Below are 12,043 nucleotides of genomic sequence, written 5' to 3' on the forward strand. Positions count from 1 at the left end.
TGATTTTCATTTCTCTGATGATCAGTGATGGTTGAGCATTTTTTCGTATACCTATTGGTCACTTGTATGTCTTCTTTTGAGAAATGTCTATTCAGTTCTTTTGCCCATTTTTAAAAATCAGATTATTAGATTCTTAGATTCTTTTCTGATAGAATTATTTGAGCCCCTTATATGTTTTCGTTATTAATCCCTTGTCAGATGGATAGTTTGCAGATATTTTCTCCTATACTGTGGGTTGTCTCTTCACTTTCTTGTTTGCTTTGCTGTGCAGCTTTAAACTTGATGTGATCCCATTTGTCCATTTTCACTTTGGCTGCCTGTGATCGTGGAGTATTATCAAGAAATCTTTGCCCAGTCCAGGGTCCTGGAGATCACATACTATTTTTATAAATAAAATTTTATTGGAACACAGTCAAACCCATTCATTTACATACAGTCTAAGACTTTTTTCATTTCTTCCCTAAGACAGGGTATCACTCTGTTGCTGAGGATGGAGTGCAGTGGCATGATCTTGGCTCACTGCAACCTTAGCCCTCCGGGTTTAAGTGATTCTCCTGCCTCAGCCTCCCGAGTAGCTGGGATTGCAGGCACCCGCCGTCATGCCTGGCTAATTTTTGTATTTTTAGTAGAGAGGAGGTTTCGCCATGTTGGCCAGGCTGGTCTCGAACTCCCACCTCAGGTGATCCATCTGCCTCTTCCTCCCAAAGTGTTGGGATTACAGGCGTGAGCCACCACACCTGGCCTCTAATTTTATTTTTACTTACAATGAGCACATTTTTGTTAAATTTCTTGCTATTGGCAGAAGAAGAATCACTGAAGAAAGGGGAGCAACTCTGATCCCTCTAAAGGTTCTTCTTGCAACATGTCAGAAAGTATATTTAGCATAATGTTTCTTCTTAAAGGGAAGACCTTCCCTACCTTTCTTGTTACCCACATTCCCATTCTCTATTGTTTTTACTGAGAGATAGCATTGGATAATGGAAGCATTAGTTTCTAAGTCAAACAGGAACTCAGTTGCCTCATCTGTAAAGTGATAATATTATCTAATTCACAATGTTGGGATTAAATAAGAGTACATATAGGCTGTAAAAATGGTAGCTGCTGTTTATTTTTCCAATTGCCTGGAATTGCCTTTTCAGTCGACGCATTCCAATGGTTCTCTTGCTGCCCACTGCAAAAAAAACGATACCACATGATTTGAGAACAAGCCTTGGAAAGGATAGAATAACTTGTTATACATTTTCATAGGTTGGGATTTTTTTCTTATTTTATAGAATCCTTCTTGATCTACTTTGTGGCAATTAAAAATTCCTTATTAATTTTCCCAATCTCCTATCCTAGATAATATATCCATCTGAAAGAGAAATATAAGTCAATTATTTTGAGGAAGCATCATAGCATAGTGAGTAAAAGCATAGGCTTTCAAGTCTGATCTCCTAGGTTCAGTTTCAGCTTTGCCATTTACTTGCTGAATGTAGTCTTAGACAAGATGTTTAACCTCTGCATATCAGTTTTCTGATAGGGTTGTTATGAGGGATTAAATGAGATAATATATGTAAAGTGCCCAATTTAGTGCCCTGTGACATAGTAAGTACCGTATAAATAGATGATTATTAATGGTCATATGCATGTCATGCAAATCTGAATATGTAAAATAGATTGTAGTATGAAAGGATGTTCAAAAAGGTAAATATGGAAATTTTATTAAGACTGAAATATAGCATGTTATTTTTATTTTGGTTTTTTTTCTTTAGGTATTACATGAAACCTTCCCTAAACATACATTTCTGATGAATGGCTTAATTCAAGGAGTAAAGGTAGGATCAGTCATACATATATACACACACACACACAGATGAACATACATAAATACTTATGTATCTATAACTGTGCCAATATATGTTTGTTTATTGATTAACAACTTAATTTTTATAATTAGATGGAGTATATTGTGAGAGATATCTTAATACTTTCTAGACTTGAGTTTTAAATTCGATCTAACTACAGTATCGCCAATTGTGTAAAATAATAAACCACATCATAACAGATTCCCTGTTTTTATGTTGACATTTTAATTCCAGAGATCTCAATGATTTTGTAAGACTACAGATTGAAGAGGAAAAAAACTATACTCAAAACCCCCCATCAATACAAAACTGTATCAGTAGGGTAAAGAGTTAGTTATTATATGAATTCTTTGCTCTTTTTCTTTTTCTTTTTCTCCTTTTTTTTTTTTTTTGGAGGCAGAGTCTCACACTGTCACCCAGGCTGGAGTGCAAGTGGCATGATCTCAGCTCACTGCAACCTCTCTACCTCCCAGGTTTAAGCGATTCTTCTGCCTCAGCCTCCTAAGTAGCTGGGACCACAGGCGTGTGCCACCACACCCAGCTAATTTTTTGTATTTTTAGTAGAGACAGGGTTTTGCCATGTTGGCCAGGCTGGTCTCGAACTCCTGACCTAAGTGATCTGCCCTTGACCTCACAAAGTGTTGAGATTATTGGTGCAAGCCACCATGCCCCGCTCAGATTCTTTACTCTTGATTCAGTTTGACAAACAAATTTTCTAAACAGATAATTAGTCTGTTGATACACACACACACACACACACACACACACACACGCACGTACATACATACATATGTATATATACATACATACACAGGAAATTAGCATATGGAATTGCTATTGTGGATTTATTGTGATTGAGAATTTATTAGAGCAGTTCGTATTTAATACCCACCTGGAGCCCTACAGATGATTTTAAACTGTCTTGGGAAATTTTAAAATTATGTGTAGATAAGCAATTCATTATTTATTTAAAAGTTTGTGATATATTTACTTTAGAAGCAAAGTTGTTGAAAATTTTTCTATAGGAGTAAAATTATTTTTGGTTCATGTTTGTAGATGTGTGGTTTTCATTTTTTTCATTTAATTCTTTTAGGGTTTGTTGTCATTCCTTAGTGCCCCGCTTATTGGTGCTCTTTCTGATGTTTGGGGCCGAAAATCCTTCTTGCTGCTAACAGTATTTTTCACATGTGCCCCAATTCCTTTAATGAAGATCAGCCCATGGTACGTGCACATTTGGATTATAGCAACTAAATATCACTTTCAGTTATTGTCTTCTTAATGTTCCTTTATTTCTTTCACTTGGGCGATCTTGGTTATGAGGTTTTAATTTTATTTTTCTAATACATTTATTCTTTCACACAGATAAGAAGGCTTCTAAAAATATAGTAGGTAATAGTTCATAAAGATTTTAGAAATAGATGACACTGTTGGAGGCATCTAGACTTTTGGCTAACTTAATTTTGGATTCCAGAACCCAAATTTCAAAAATATTTTGGGGACTGGATAGGATTGCTAACTTTTTTTCTTGTATAGAATGTTAAAAAACAGACGCAAAGTTTGTCATTATCTATATTAGTTAGGAATAGATTTTGCTACATATCAAAACCCAAAATAATAGTTGCTTAAAAATCAAGTTTATTTCTCTTTTCATGTGAAAAAACACCTGCAGTTGAGCAGTCTGGAGCTGGTGTGGCAGTTCCAGTGGAGCAGACTTTTTCTGTCTTGCTGTTCTTCCATCCTTATCTCTCACCTCATTCAACAAAGTGGCTTCTTGAGCTCCAGCCATCAAGTCATAATACTGAGAGCAAGGTGGAAGGAGTTGCTAAGAAGAGCACATCGCCTTCTTTTGAGGAAACTTTACAGAATTCCCATCCCATCTCTGCTTGCATTTCTTTGGTCAGATTTCAGGGATATGCTGCTCCTAGTTACAAGAGGCTGGACTCAAGGCCACCTTGATTAAAATCAGTTTTTTTTTTTTTCATTCAGGAGGCAAGGGAAGGAAAGCCAACAAAAAGGGAATAATTGTCCTAAAGTCAGAGCCCAATTTGGTTGTAGATTTATTCTGACTAATGTTCTTTTTACTCCACTTAGTATTAATGTTAGTTAGTTCTACATCATGGATGGGCTTTATTTCCATGGTGTTATCTACAACGGCCCACAGGTTTATGTGGGGCAGGATCTTCTTCTCGTAGATGAGGTACAACTCTAATAGACCAAGCCTTTGATGAAGGCCGCTCATGCACATGAAATCTTACCAAAGATTGAACATAGAATGAACAAAGAATTTGCTGTGTTAAGTGGTGTGTTAGAAAAATTTTAGTAATCATAGTCTTGGTGAAATGATATTTTGAAAGTTCATCATGATCATATATGATTTTCAGAAACTAAACATCAGTATTACAATAGAAACTTCTTATTCCCAGCTAGATATTTTGGAATTATTTATAGCAAAATATAATTTGCTTTTTAAATATTTTGTTCACTCTTTATAGTAACTGTCTATTCTCAGTTTTATTAACACTGGACACTGCCATATAGGTTTTTTCTTTGTGAAACTGAGTTATTTATTTTGCCAGCATTTGAAAAGCTAAAGATAACTTATGGAAAACATTTAGTTACTATATAGAGGCTCAAGATAAATATGAAGAAACTTGTTCCTCAGTCTTGTTTACTGGATTTTGTTTTTTGTCTAGTGATGAAAAACAGTAATGGATGGATTATAATATACTTTAGTTTGCTGCTGTTTTTGGCAGTAAAAACAAAACCACTTAACAATTCAATAGTTGGTCAAAAGATTTGCCTGAATACATGATCTAATTTTAAGTATTCCTGTAGAGTAACTAAGTTGCTATTGAAGAGCTCCTTGTAGCCCTATGTTTTCATAATATCTGTGGCTTATGTTTATGGAAGAGTTAATCCATGAACTATCCTAGTAAGCTGTTGACTGACATGAGCTGCTCTTACTCTTAATTAACTTATAAAAATGAAAGATTAAAATAATGGTAATTGCTCTAACCATTTCTTGTTATCTTTCATTCCTAGGTGGTACTTTGCTGTTATCTCTGTTTCCGGGGTTTTTGCAGTGACTTTTTCTGTGGTATTTGCATATGTAGCAGATATAACTCAAGAGCATGAAAGAAGTATGGCTTATGGACTGGTATGTGTGTTTATTCTGTACCTTTTGTACCTGCTGAGAAATGCCTTGTTTTTAAGGTAGATATAAGGAGTGCAAACCTTTGCATTATAAGATATTTGCATAAAATATATTTTGTAATAAAATCGTTCATTAGACTACATTTAAAATTTTTTTGTACTGTGAGGCTATGTAAGTTTTGATACTTTTCATTCAGGAGATATGAGTCACATATCAGAATTGAAATTATAGTATATTTTACCTTGTAGAGTTCTTTTTAACAGCATCCTAAAAATAACAATTATTTAGTATGTCAAGAGTTTAAAAAAGTCACTACTCACTTAATGTCTAATCTAGAATACAACAGGCTAACATCTAGCTCAGGGATCTGCAAACCTTTTTTTGTGGCTTTGTGGGCCACATATAGTCTCTGTCTCATTCTTTTGTTTTTGCATGTGTATTTATATTGATCAACTCTGTAAGAACGTAAGAACCACTTAGCCAGATTTTAGCCATAGTGGTAGTTTGCCAACTCCTTAACACTCTTTTGGCAAACTAAATTATGGCAGTATAATCTGTCATCTATCAAATCTAGGAATTAAAGGAAAAAAGCCTACTAATAGAATGACTACTATAGGCACAATAATAGATCACTACTGAGTAGCCTGAAATAGGACAGTGATGCATTTCAGTAAATGTGAGACAAATACCTTTTGATAAATAAGGACCGAATATTGTGTTGGGCTGAATTAGTTTTAAAAGGGACTGATTTCTGATTCAAAGGACATTATAATGAAGAATCATAAGATTTATGGGACGGAAACACCTATAGAGAGAAACTTAGAAAAAGAACTAATGATTTCTGGCCTGTTTGGTGACTCACACCTGTAATCTCAGCACTTTGGGAGGCCAAGGCAGGCAGATCACTTGAGATCAGGAGTTCGAGACCAGCCTGGCCAACATGGTGAAACCTTGTCTCTATTTAAAAAAAAAAAAAGTAAAAAGAAAAAGAACTAATAATTTCAGTTGTAAATTTGGAACATTAAATGATATGAGACTGGATAGCCAGGATTTTTAAAAAATCATCTAAGCTATGATTTACATACCATAAAATTTATCCTTTTTGTGAGTATAGTTCAGTGAATTTTAGTAAATTTATACAGTTGTGCAAACAACACCGTAACCCAATTTGGGGTTTGTTTTTTGACTGAAATAATTTATTTTCCCATAGCCAAAGTTTTGAAATTAACAATTTTCAATCTGGAGGTTCTGTGTATTAAGACATGTTCTGGAAAAAAAAAAAAAGGAAACTTAAATCTTCTAGAAATAATATGGATGCAGAAAAAACATGGGGAAGTGGCCGAACACAGTGGCATATGCCTGTAATACCACTGGTTTGGGAGACCAAGGCAGGAGGATTGCTTGAGGCCAGGAGTTTGAGGCTGCAGCTCTGATCATGCCACTACACTCCAGTCTGGGGTACAGAGCGAGACCTTGTCTCTTAAAAAAAAAAAAGTTGGAGGGCCGAGTGCAGTGGCTTGTAATCCCAGCACTTTGGGAGGCTGAGGCAGGAGGATTGTTTGAGCCCAGGAGTTTGAGACTAGCCTGAGCAACAGAGTGAGACCCCATCTATACAGAAACTTTAAAAATTAGCCAGGCGTGGTGGTATGTGCCTGTAGTCCCAGCTACTTGGGCGGCTTAGGTGAGAGGATCACTTGAGCCTGAGAGGTTGAGGCTGCAGTGAGCTGTGATCGCACCACTGCACTCCAGCATGAGCCACAGAGTGAGACCTGTCTGAAAAAAAGGGGGTTGGGGGGTATAAGGTGACCCTTTGGTCTTTTTTCTGAGCAGAAAGGAATGGCTACCAAGTGGGGAGAATTGAGAAGGGAAATGACATGAAACAACTGTACTCTGACTTTTGCTCACTGTATCGCAAATGTGATCTCTGTAAGTGCCCTCAAATGTTTTCAGTGACCCTCATAGTGAGAACCATTATCCCTTTCCCCACACTTGTGCCAGAGCCCTGCTGAGATCTGGGTCCCTCTGAAACCACACCAGGGCTGCAATAACAAAATGACCACCACATGTGAATATATATATCTATATGTATGTGTGTGTGTGTGTATTTTTGTTGTTGTTTTGTTTTTTGTTGAGATGGAGTCTCACTGTGTCACCCAGGCTGGAGTGCAGTGGTGCGATCTTGGCTCACTGCAACCTCCGCCTCCTAGGTTCAAATGATTCTCCTGCCTCAGCCTCCAAAGCAGCTGAGACCACAGGCGTGATCCACCATGCCCAGCTAATTTTTTTCTTCTTGAGACAGGGTCTCACTCTCTTGCCCACGGTGGAGTGCAGTGGTGCCGTTACAGCTCACTGCAGCCTCTCTCTCCCTCTGCCTCCCTGCCTCAAGTGATCCTTCCACCTCAGCCTCCCGAGTAGCTGGGACGACTAATTTTTGTATGTTTTGTAGTGATGGAGTTTCACCATGTTGCCCAGGATGGTCTCAAACTCCTAAACTCAAGTGATCCACCCGTCTCAGCCTCCCAAAGTGCTGGAATTACAGGCATGAGCCACTGCACCTGGCCAGTAGTTTTTTTTAATTGCTGTGTAGTATATTCTTATCCATTCACAAGTTGATGGACATTTGATTAATAGCTAGATGTTTGAAATTACTATAATTTTATGTATTTGTTCAAATAATTGACCTTTGAAAATTGAATTGCTTGCCTTAAGCAATAGAGTTGCAAGTAAGCATTCTTGTGAAGTTTAAGTTCTCCATCCAAAAGTCAAAAATGGCATAGAAACAGAATAAAATTCCAACATTAATCTCCAATTATGTTTTAAAAGAATATGATCCTTTTTCCTTTCCTTCTCTTCCCTTTCTCTTTCCTTTGTCCTTCCCTTCCCCCTCCCCTCCCCTCCCCTTTCCACTTTTCACTTTCACTTTCCCCTTTCCTTTTCACTTTCACGTTTCTCCTTTCCCTTCCCTTTTCTCCTTCCTTTCCCCTCCCCTTTTCACTTTCCCTTCCCTTCCCTTTTCCCTTTCCTTTCCCTTCCCTTTTCCCTTTCCTTTCCCTTCCCTTTTCCCTTTCCTTTTCCTTCCCTTTTCCCTTTCCTTTCCCTTCCCCTTTTGCCTTTCCCCTCCCCTTTTCCCTTTCCTTTCCTTTCCCCTTCCCTTCTTTTTTCTTTTTCTTTTCTTTTCCCTTCCCCTTTCCCCTTTTCCTTACCTTTTCCCTTTTTTAACCCTTTCCTTCCCCTTTTCTCTTCCCTCTCCCCTTTTCCTTTCTCCTCCTCTCCGCTCCTCTTCTCTCCGCTCCTCTTCTCTCCGCTCCTCTTCTTTCCCTTTTCCCTTTGCTTTCCTTTCCTCTTTCCTTTCGAGACAGGGTGTTACTATGTTGCCCAGACTGGACTCATTCTTGGGATCAAGTGATCTCCCACCTCAGCCTCCTGAGTAGCTGGGAATATAGGCAGGTGCCACTTCACCTAAGAGTGCTATTTTTAGGAATTGTTACCTGCTGTCACATCTGCTAATTTGTAGGCTGTTGTCCAGTAGGCTAGAAATGTCTGAGGTTAACAGGTTTGCTCTGCTTGTGTCCTTTTCAGCTTTAATCTTCATCTTCACCAGGCTTAAAAAATAGACTTCCTCAGAGTTTTAGAGATGTTCTTAATTTATCTATGATTTCATTCTTCCTAATCCTGCCAACTAAAAAGATTACCAAGTTCAGTTTTGTTCCAGGGCTTAACATATTATTGATGAGAAGAGGAACCTCAAAGTCTTTAAGCTTTATTTCAGCTAGCCCTTCAGTATGTATCAAGATAAAAGTTCATTTAATTTTAATATTGGAAAAGTCACAATGAAATTGGATTTCCTTAGTGCAGTGGGTTTTAGACTCCTTTCACAGAGAGCCCTTACGGGTTTATGGAGATGCCCTAAAGCAAGCTTGTCCAACCCGTGGCCCACAGCCTGCACACATGGCCCAACAGAAATTCATAAACTTGCTTAAAACATTATGCGATTTTTTTTTTCTTTAAGCTCATCAGCTATTGTTAGTGTTAGTGTATTTTTTTTTTTTTTTTTTTTTTTGACGCGGAGTCTTGCTCTGTGCCCCAGGCTGGAGTGCAGTGGCGCGATCTCGGCTCACTGCAAGCTCCGCTCCCCCGGGTTCACGCCATTCTCCTGCCTCAGCCTCCCGAGTAGCTGGGACTACAGGCGCCCGCCACCCCGCCCGGCTAATTTTCTTGTATTTTTAGTAGAGACGGGGTTTCACCGTGTTAGCCAGGATGGTCTCGATCTCCTGACCTCATGATCCGCCCGTCTCGGCCTCCCAAAGTGCTGGGATTACAGGCTTGAGCCACCGCGCCCGGCCAGTGTTAGTGTATTTTATGTGTGGCCCAGGGAAGCCAAAAGATTGGACACCCCTCCCCTAAGGACTAGCAGGACTGGCAGTCAAGGAGGGGCGTTTGTGCAGTGCCCAGGCCCTCAACCCTTCCTCAACTAAAAAGAGTTAAACAATTTAAATAGAGGTGGGGTCTTGCTCTGTTGCCCAGGCTGGTCACAGACTTCTGGCTTCAAGCAGTCCTCCCACCTTGGCCTCCCCAAGTGCTGAGATTACAGGCATGAGCCACCACACCCAGTCTTCTTAAACAATCTGTTTTACTTATGAATTTGCCAATAGGATTTATTGGAACAGAGGGCTTCAAGGCTTAGAAGTTTGAAGACAGTGTCCTGAGAGGCTATCATTTATTTTTGAGATGGCGTCTCACTCTGTCACCATGGCTGGAGTGCAGTGGTGCTGTCATGGCTCACTGCAACCTCCGCCTTTCTGGCTCAAAGGAATTCTGCCACCTCAGCCTCTGAAGCAGCTGGGTGCACACCACCATGCCTAGCTAATTTTTCTTTTTTTTTTTTTTTGTACAGACAGGATTTCTCCATGTTACCCAGGCTGTTTTTAGGCAAGAATCTAATTCTTTACTTTTCCTGTCAAAGGAGAGAGTATAAGAAAAGTGGGGCCAGGCTTGGTGTCTCATACCTATACACCTAGCACTTTCAGAGGCTGAGGTGGGAGGATCGCTTGAGCTCAGGAGTTCAAGACTAGCCTGGGCAACATAGACTTCCATCTCTATAAAAAATACACAGAATTAGCTGGGCATAGTGGTGTGTGCCTGTAGCCCCATCAGGAGATCTTCGGGCAGGAAGATCTCTTGGGCCTGAGAGATCAAGACTACTGTGAGCCATGATGGCACCACTGCACTCCAGCCTGGCGGCAGAGCAAGACCGAGCTCCATCCTCTTGCCCCCACAAAAAAAAAAAAGATAAATGACACAGGTAGGAAGAGGAAAGGGAGGGTGTGCAACAGAAGTTCTGACATAAATCAAGATTATGAAAGGAGTTATGTGGTGTTGAAGAAAAAAGGTAGCCTGACTAATCTCTATCTATCCTTAATTTATTGCAGGTTTCAGCAACATTTGCTGCAAGTTTAGTCACCAGTCCTGCAATTGGAGCTTATCTTGGACGAGTATATGGGGACAGCTTGGTGGTGGTCTTAGCTACGGCAATAGCTTTGTTAGATATTTGTTTTATCCTTGTTGCTGTGCCAGAGTCGTTGCCTGAGAAGATGCGGCCAGCATCCTGGGGAGCACCCATTTCCTGGGAACAAGCTGACCCTTTTGCGGTAAGTTTATACCTTTTCCTTCTTGATAAAAAAGTGCATGATTCAGTGCAGCATTAATATTTTGTTGTGGATATTTCTTTTGGGAAAACATCTTGGGTTTTTCTTTTAACATTTTGAAATGTTTTTCAGAATAGTTTGGGGAATATGAAATAAACTAAAAAGGACAACTAGTTGTCCTCGCGTACACTGCCAAAAGGAATCTCTGCGTATTCTTAAGAGCAGTTCAGTGGTTTTGACATAAAACCTTATATCAATCAGTCTTTTTCTTGTTATAGTCCTTAAAAAAAGTCGGCCAAGATTCCATAGTGCTGCTCATCTGCATCACGGTGTTTCTCTCCTACCTTCCGGAGGCGGGCCAATATTCCAGCTTTTTTCTATACCTCAGACAGGTAAAATCCGCTTCTACTGAGGGGGACTTTTCCTTCATTGTCCAGTGCTTTATAAAAATACTGAATCTTGAGAGAACTATAATAGAAGTGGCCTTTAAAGATGAATATCATTGGGCTTGGCATAGTGGCCCACGCCTGTAATCTGAGCACTTTGGGAGGCCAAGGTGGGCAGATCACCTGAGGTCAGGAGATCGAGACCAGCCTGGCCAACATGGCAAAACCCTGTGTCTACTAAAAATACAAAAACTAGCCAGGCGTAGTGGCAGGCACCTGTAATCCCAGCAACTTGGGAGGCTGAGGCAGGAGAATCACTTGAACCCGGGAGGCGGAGGCTGCAGTGAGCCGAGATTGCGCCATTGCACTCAGCCTGGGTAACAAGAGCAAAACTCTGTCTCAAAATTAAAAAAAAAAAAAAAAAAAAGAATACCATTTAGTCCACTAGACTTAACCTCCTGTTCCGTGTGGCTGATGTTCCTTGTGCATTTCTTATGGGAGTATTTGGTATATTAAGATTTTGACTTATTTCTGTCTAAGAAAGATAGTTTTCCCTGTCCATATAGGTGGTTTGAGTTTATTTGTTGGTTGTAGAAGTGATGGGATGATTTAACCCCTTCACCTGCTCCAGCTTCTTTGTGATTTGGAGCATATGTAAGTAGAGCAACTAGCCAAAATGAGAGCAAAAACGAGTTTTTTTCTCGACACTAGTCTCACTAGACAGAAATCAAGCCTTTAACCAATACATGTAAAATGCACAAAATACTGCAATATTTATTTGTAAAATGATTCTGAGTTCTTGATAAGTATCTCCAATGTAGTATATCCACACTGAGGGACCCACCATGGATAAGTAGGCATTTTTAGTATGTTAAGATTTGTTGTATTTCCTCTGAGGAATTCTTTGTTTATAAATGAATTACATTTATTTTTTTCTGGCCCATTTAATGTTAATGTACAAGTAGCTGCATTAGTTTTCTATCTGGTATACATTTGTATTCATTAATGTTA

At 39.3% G+C, this 12,043-nt stretch overlaps 1 protein-coding gene across 1 annotated transcript in view; it reads left to right on the forward strand.

Annotated features, from left to right (window-relative positions):
* MFSD14A (major facilitator superfamily domain containing 14A) overlaps positions 1-12,043 on the forward strand; it is a 46,788-nt gene that overhangs the window by 20,805 nt on the left and 13,940 nt on the right. Inside the window, exons 3-7 of the mRNA XM_050745072.1 lie at positions 1,755-1,817; positions 2,941-3,068; positions 4,890-5,004; positions 10,431-10,649; positions 10,925-11,038. Of these exons, the coding sequence (XP_050601029.1) occupies positions 1,755-1,817; positions 2,941-3,068; positions 4,890-5,004; positions 10,431-10,649; positions 10,925-11,038 (639 nt within the window). The remainder of the gene's footprint in view (positions 1-1,754; positions 1,818-2,940; positions 3,069-4,889; positions 5,005-10,430; positions 10,650-10,924; positions 11,039-12,043) is intronic.

The sequence above is a fragment of the Macaca thibetana genome, chromosome 1 (genome assembly GCF_024542745.1).
Source record: "Macaca thibetana thibetana isolate TM-01 chromosome 1, ASM2454274v1, whole genome shotgun sequence".
In the NCBI taxonomy this organism is placed as follows: Eukaryota; Metazoa; Chordata; class Mammalia; order Primates; family Cercopithecidae; genus Macaca; species Macaca thibetana.